The sequence below is a fragment of the Arvicola amphibius genome, chromosome 4 (genome assembly GCF_903992535.2).
Source record: "Arvicola amphibius chromosome 4, mArvAmp1.2, whole genome shotgun sequence".
Classification (NCBI taxonomy): Eukaryota; Metazoa; Chordata; class Mammalia; order Rodentia; family Cricetidae; genus Arvicola; species Arvicola amphibius.
Window position 1 is genome coordinate 21,457,193 of NC_052050.1, and position 7,721 is coordinate 21,464,913.

At 50.7% G+C, this 7,721-nt stretch overlaps 1 protein-coding gene across 1 annotated transcript; it reads left to right on the forward strand.

Moving 5' to 3' along the window:
* The first annotated feature begins 1,781 nt into the window (after positions 1 to 1,781).
* Krt13 (keratin 13) lies at positions 1,782 to 5,682 on the forward strand. The gene is made up of 8 exons (XM_038326692.1): positions 1,782 to 2,252; positions 3,211 to 3,293; positions 3,474 to 3,630; positions 3,814 to 3,975; positions 4,086 to 4,211; positions 4,306 to 4,526; positions 5,259 to 5,284; positions 5,609 to 5,682. Exons 1-8 carry the CDS (start codon positions 1,782 to 1,784, stop codon positions 5,680 to 5,682), a joined length of 1,320 nt encoding a protein of 439 aa, XP_038182620.1.
* The last annotated feature ends 2,039 nt before the right edge of the window (positions 5,683 to 7,721 follow it).

The window sequence follows — 7,721 nt, forward strand, 5'->3', positions numbered from 1 at the left end:
GAAGTTGGAAGAGTGATTTTATTAGGGGTGTGGGTTGTGAGTAGATATTTAGGAAAGGTACTGTGAGTCTACGGAGTGCTGGAAAGTTCTGGAGAGCGGTTGATCAGGAGCATGCATTGGCGACAAGGCAATTAGACACCGGACTTATAAACTGTATTGTATAAAAAACAGATCTAAAATGAGTCCTGGGGGCAGGTAGAACTAGCCTTGGGGTTTAGTTCTGACTCTTCTTGAAGATTCCGTTCTCGGGGAGGGAAGAGGCAGGGAGGGGAGCATAGAAAAATGTAGAGCTCAATAAAAATCAATAAAAAAGATTAAAAAAAGATTCAGTTTATAGCCAGGCGGTGGTGGCGCACGCCTTTAATCCCAGCACTCAGGGAGGCAGAGGCAGGCAGATCTCTGTGAGTTTGAGGCCAGCCTGGTCTACAAGAGCTAGTTCCAGGACAGGCTCCAAAGCTACAGAGAAACCCTGTCTCAAAAACCAAACCAAACCAAACCAAACCAAACCAAACCAAAACAACAACAACAACAACAACAAACTCAGTTCTCTGTGTTTAAAGTGGGGCATAACATCGACGCCACCTCCTGGGCTATTGCTAAGGTGGGTAAAACTGAGCGCAGGGCTGGTGAGGTGCTCAGCAGACCAGAGTTTCATGCCTGGGACACACTCACAGTAGAAGGAGAGCTGGCGCTGGATAGCTGTGCCCCGACCTCCACAGCATTCGGCACCACACGTGTTCTCCCAGGGCACAGAATAAATAAGTGAAACTGAAAAATTAAAGAAAATGAGTGTGAAGATTCAGGCTCCAAGCGTATTAGTGGGGCTACCCCCTCCTTCTGCATCTCAGTTCCCTCAACTGTGTTTGCCTTCTGGGGTCCCCTAGGGTCTCTTATTAGTGTTGCTTTTTAGAACCATTTCTTAAAAAAAAAAAAGATTTAATTAATTTTATTTCACGGGCACGAGTGTTTGACTGCATGTATTTCATGTATTATGAGTGTCCTTGGTGCTTACAGAACTGAGAAGAGGGAATGAGATCCTCTGGAACTGGAGCTACAGACAGTTGTGAGCTCTCATGTGGATGCTGGGAACTGAACTCAGGTCTTTGCCCAAAACAGCAAGTATTCTTAGCCCTGGAACCAACTCTCCAGGCCCTGGAACCACATTTTTCCTCAGGCTAAATATGTTTTAGGAGGTTAATTCTTTAATATTAATGAAATTTGTCTTCAGAAGTGTTGGGAGCATTGGCATAGATGAAGTGCCAAGGGGTTTCCAGAACATTCCAGTCAGACCTTTTAGAGGCAGAAAGAAGGGTAGTGAGGGCTATGGTGATCCCACGCAGCACGGGGCCACTTTGCAGCCTGGCCTTTCCCTGAGGAGGTTCTCTGGCAGGCCATTGCAGCGCAGTCCCCAGACTAATACAGGGCAGGGCTGGGATGGATGTTCGTAACTGGCAAGGTGAAGAAGAATTTGGTTGTCAAAGGAGTCTCAAGCAGAACGTTGCTCCCTCTGAGTCAGCCCTTTTGTTAAGGATTAAAAAGAAAAAAAGTCACCCCCAATGACACTACCCACCCTAGAGAGTAGAGGTAGCTGGGCTTGTGAGAAATGAGGTGCAGGTGCAGTTGGCATCAGGTCAGAGGGTGGGGAAGGGAGGAGAGATGATGTCCCACCCCCGTGGAAGGTGCATAAAAGGCATGCCCAGCAAGGAAGAGCCACACAGTCCTCCTTGGCCTTGGTCAAGTTCAGCTCCTGTCTGCTCCTGCTCCTACTCTCGCTCCTCACCATGAGCTGCCGCTTTCAGAGTTCCTCCACCAGCTATGGAGGTGGCTTCGGGGCTGGTTCCTGCCAGCTTGGAGGAGGCCGTAAAATCTCTACCTGCTCTTCCCGGTTTGTCGCTGGAGGGTCAGCTGGAGGCTATGGAGGTGGCATGAGCTGTGGCTTTGGTGGAGGGTCTGGTAGTGGTTTTGGGGGTGGCTTTGGAGGTAGCTATGGTGGAGGTTTTGGTGGTGGATTTGGCGGTGGCTTTGGTGACTTTGGAGGTGGCGATGGTGGCCTCCTCTCTGGCAATGAGAAGATCACCATGCAGAACCTCAACGACCGCTTGGCCAACTACCTGGAAAAGGTGCGCGCTCTGGAGGCAGCCAATGCCGATCTGGAGGTGAAGATTCGTGACTGGCATCTGAGGCAGAGCCCAGCTAGCCCAGAGCGGGACTACAGTGCTTACTACAAGACCATTGAAGAGCTCCGGGTTAAGGTGAGGACTCTGATGCTAAGAAGGCTTTCTCAGTATGGGGCAGAGCATCAAGAGCTAGGACATGTAGTGTCACAGAGGACCAGGTGTGGATGGAATTCGTATTCTTGCAGGAGGACCATTCTACCTTCGTGCTACCAAGACTCTCTACTACTTAAGTTTTCTTATGCCATGGCCCAAACGCTTTCTCTCCCATACCTCATGTTTATTGATGTCATTATTCTTGCCAACTTTTTTAATGGCTTCCTGAACTGTTACTTGTGACTCAGTTGCTATAACCTAACCTTCTGAGCTATTTTGGAAACATGACATTTTAAAAAGTCGCTGCAAATGGCAAAACCAAGAGAGAAAAGACCTCTTCGTTCACTGTTTATTTTGGAAGAACCACACATGAACTTCTTCTCAGTGGATGATGACTCAGTGGGGTGTAAAGAGGTAGAGGCTCAGGCTGGTATGGAACCTGGAAGCCCTCAGTGATGCCTGACTGTCACACCGTGACACCAACTTGTTAGAGCAGAAATCTGCTAGCCTGGATCAAGCCCCAGTTATGCAGGACAGGCTTTAATGCTTAGACTGCAAATGTTTGGGCAAGAGACTCAACTGGAGGTGTTCCTTCATTGCTTATCTGGGAGGCCAGCTCCAGGGACATGACCAGAATAGATCTGGAATCACAGTGAACCCCTTCTGACCTTAAGGGGACAGCTCCCAAGACAGTGGCTTAGACAGGCAACAGCTTTTATATATGGCTACTGGAAGATGCCCTGAGCAGGTGTTCCTCTGAAGCATCCATCATTGGCCGCTCCCACTCTGACCTGATGGGGAACACTCAAGAGAAAGAAGAGGGTGCTGGCCTTGCTGCTCACCTCACAGAGCTGGTTGTCTTTGCTCAAGCACAGTTAAGACATTGAGTTTTGCTCTCTAAGCACAGTCCCAGAGAGTTCCCTCTCTCTGTGTTTTGTAGATCCTGGAAGCCACCACTGACAACAACCGGATCATCCTGGAGGTTGACAACGCCAGGCTGGCTGCAGATGACTTCAGGCTCAAGTGAGTCTTTCTTCCTCATGTCTTTCCCAGCAGACTTTTATGTGAGAGGAATTCCCATCTGATGGAGGACACTGGGACATCCGGGAGCAAAGGCCTTGGAGTCGTAGAGGAGTTCAGAGTATGGGGTGGGATGCTTCTAATGCTATTTATGTTTTGCTTTAATTCTTAAAAATATTTCAGGTATGAAACTGAGCTGAACTTGCGGCAGGGTGTGGAGGCCGACATCAATGGCCTGCGCAGGGTGTTGGATGACCTCACCCTGTCTAAGACTGACCTGGAGATGCAGATCGAGAGCCTGAATGAGGAGCTGGCCTACATGAAGAAGAACCATGAGGAGGTGAGAGGGGATGGCGGGCCTGCCATGGGCTGAGTCACCTCTGGTGAGCAAGGGGAGCCCGCTGCTGTAGGCTGACACTGCCATCCACTGTGAGGTCCCGATGAATCTTCCAGAACATTCTGCCGTCACTCAGAGATAAGGAGAAAAAGGAGTCTCTCACACCTTCCTTTCCTACCCCCACAGGAGATGAAGGAGTTCAGCAACCAGGTAGTAGGCCAGGTCAACGTGGAGATGGATGCCACCCCTGGCATTGATCTGACTCGTGTGCTGGCTGAGATGAGGGAACAGTATGAAGCCCTGGCAGAGAAGAATAGGAGGGATGCCGAGGAATGGTTCCAGAGCAAGGTACTGGTGTTCCTAACCCATTAAGGTGGGTGGTGCTGGGCGGGGGCACGGCTTTTGGTCAGGACTTCTTGCTAAGCCCCACCACCCCCTTCTCTCTGCTTGACATTCAGAGTGCAGAGCTGAGCAAGGAAGTCTCCTCCAGTGCTGCCATGATCCAGACCAGCAAGACAGAGATCACAGAGCTCAGGCGCACACTCCAGAGCCTGGAGATTGAGCTGCAGTCCCAGCTGAGCATGGTACCCTTGGCTATCCATGCCCTGTGATCCCCCGCACTACTAGGTCTCCCTTTGGACTGGCTCACCCCATAACTTCTTCCTTTTTGACCATCAGAAAGCTGGCCTGGAGAGCTCCTTGGCAGAGACGGAATGCCGCTACGCCCTGCAGCTGCAGCAGATCCAGGGGCTCATCAGCAGCATCGAGGCCCAGCTGAGCGAGCTCCGCAGCGAGATGGAGTGCCAGAACCAGGAGTACAAGATGCTGCTGGACATCAAGACACGGCTGGAGCAGGAGATCGCCACCTACCGCAGCCTGCTCGAGGGCCAGGATGCCAAGTAGGTCCCTGGCATCGACTGTCTTTAAAAAGGGGTCACAGGAACAGAGGCTAGCAGAGTGGGCAGTGTCTTAGAGATCAGTCTCCTCTTGTTGGAGAGGCAACAGCTTCTGCTGGAGTCTAAATAATCTGGCAAAAGAACTGGAGTCAGAGCCCCCTCCTCATCTCTTCAGTTAGACTGAGGAACTGCTCTGTAGCAGGCTGGCAGGGTTAGTACCTTTGCCCATCCCAATGCCAGTTCCTGTTTGTGGATAGACTGGAAGAGGGATGTGGGAGGAGCATTTAATCCAGGATAGCAGTTAGTTGGGATGTGGTTCAGCCAAATGACCATATAGCTCCATGACAGAGTGCCTGCTTGGCTCTATCCCTGCACCAAAGAGAGAGAAGCTGATGATTTAACTGCATTCATGCTATTTGTGAAGACTAAGCCATCTTTGTGGGCTTAGGGGGAAAGGTGTGGGGGCAGAGAGCTGAGTGAACCAGACACCCCGAGTCTTGGGACCAATAGTATGTCCCTTTGAGGGCTTTCAAACAGACAAATTGGCAAGACAGATAGACAGGTAGGCACACCTGGGAGATACCTCAGGGGAAAGAAGGTTCCAGGCTGGAGTCAATGTTGGGAAAGATTCCAAGTCAAGGCTCTGAAAGGTGACAGAGTTCCTACATCAGAGGATCAGGAGACACCTGTCCTCCGTTGCCCTCTGCTCATGGCTTTTTCTCCCCTCCCTTCCAGGATGGCTGGCTTCAACAATGCTGGAGGTGAGGAGTCAGCTCTGTGGGAGGGGGTTTGAGATGGTGAGCTTGGGTGGAGATGGGCTGGGAAGGAGGCAGGGCAGGCACCCAAGTACAGGATGGAGGGAATTGGGTGGAAACGGCTACTCTATTATTGACTTATGGATATAAATGTCTCTGCCTCACAGAACCATGGGGTTGTCTTGGCGAAAGCCACCTTTGGGAACAACAATAGAATCTTCACCCACATACCTCTTGACTACTTGGGAGCTTGTGAGCCTTCCTGGGGTCTTGGCTCAGCCTGAAGTAGGGGTTCTCCAGCCTGAGCCTTTTGTCCTCTCTCTGTCTCAGGAAATGTCACTACCACTGCCAGTGCCTCCGTCTCCCCCTCCACTTCTGGTCGCGTGGATTTCCGCAAGTATTAGCTCAGCTTGGAGTCCTTCCCCGGCCTTCAGCAGCCGCAAGAGGAGAGTTGATGGCGCCTGTAGGATGAGAGGACTGCCAGTCCCATTGTCCCCATGCCTCTGACAGCCTCAGAGGGTGGACCCGCCCCCTTCTCTCCTGATTGGTTGCCTTCTCTTCCCTACCCTGCTCTTCCCACTCTTTGGGTTCTCGTCTCTACTAAAAAAGAACAAATAATTCAATAAAGGTTCCTGATTTCCTGCAAATGTTTTGGTGTCTGGCCTGGTTTCTGAGGGTGGCCTCTGACACCCCTCTGATTTGGGTGATGGGTGAGGTGGGTACAGGTGGGCTGAGCTGACATCTTAGATACCCATGGGATCTTGGGAAAATGGAGGCCCAAGACAGGTATCCCAGCCCCAACCGGCTGCCTTCCAGGCTGATAACTCCATTTTGGCCTGAGATATCATTCTTTTCTTGGCACACCCCAAGGTCTTGCGACTCTTAACCACCCAGCAGAATAACCCATGACTTATTCAGCACCTCAGCCTGCCCTGGTCTCTGGCTGCCCAGTCTCTGATCTCCCTGTTCTCTCCTGCTTTTCTGGAGAGAGACCTGATCCAAAGGCTCCTCTGGCTGTGCTTATCCTACACAAACTGACTGTACAAATGTTTTTTCTCTGTTCTTGACTCTCCCCTTGGATCATCCTGGACATGTCTGTGGGCCCAATTACTACACGTTTGATAACCCTCTACATCTACCTCTCCAACTTCAGATTCACCTGCCCTATTGTGTATGGGGTGTCCCTTCCTAAGTCCTACAGACCTACAGGGCTACCCTCTTTGATTCATCCTTGCTCCACCCTCAAGGACCTGGAGTTCCAGGACAGCATCATCTTGTTCCTTCTCTTCTCATCTTCCATAAGTTCTTCCCATGAACAGTGTTTTAGCTCCCACATCTTTCCTAGTTCTAGCTTTGAGAACTACTATATGCTACTACAATATTCTCACCGGCCTCCCTGCCTCCGGTTTGACTCTGCCCTTCAGTCAAGCTGTGGTGATGGGTTGAAATTTGAAGTCGTCTGACCTAGAGATGCCTCTGGAGATATCCTTAGCCGCCAAGGAAAGGTCTCGATCCTTTGTAGACCCAGGTCAGATGATCTGACCTCTTCTTGCCTCCTTCCAGCCCTGGCTCCTACAAGAGCCTGCCCCGTGAACCTCAAGGTTCTGCTATCCCAACATGCTCTTGGTGGGGCGACCATGTGGTTGGGCACCTGGAGAGCCCTTGTTCTATTGGAGACCTCAGTCTGACCAGCCTCCTTTTCCTCTCCAGAGCACATCTTGGTTTTATTTGCGACTATAAGGCTTTTCTTAAAATGCAGATTGAGATGGAAGACCCTTCTCTGTGACAGATGGGATGGCATGCCCCTGTGGGTGCTCCCAGGATGGTGCCCACCTGTCCTCACATTGACAGTATGACCCTAGGGGTAGGGCTGTCTTTTCATCTTGGGGAGGGTTTAGCTAGTACTTATTGAAAGAAGAGAAGAATGAAGGAACTATCTCCAAGGTGGACATTTGAATTTTGTCACAGAATTTTTGCTGGAGGGTTGGAGGGTCTCTGGCACTCTTGCTACCTGTCACCTTTCTCTGGTCTTTCCCTCTCTTTCCTGTCTCTCTTCTCCAGGTTCCCACCCTAGCCCGGTGTAACTTAGACTCTTCCCACTTGTAGGCCACATGCAGGTGGCTTAGGCACACAGGGGCCATTCAGGCATGTCTGGGCTAGCTAAAGCAGAGACGACATCTCATCTCCACTCATTCCAGAGCCCACTCTGTTCGTCACTATAGAGGGAGGTGGGGCTCAGGTCAGGTTCAGCGTCCAGAGTTCTCTCAGGAGCTAAGGCCTCATAGTAAAACAGGCCATGCCTTTTCTCCCAACCCTTTTTGAGTTTTGGCTAATTTGTTTAGGCTGGCGCTACCTGTTGAGTGCTATTGTTTTCTTGACGCTGGATTGATTCTGGAGAAAGAGAAAGAAAAAAAATATGGCGTTTATCTTGAAACGAGTTCTC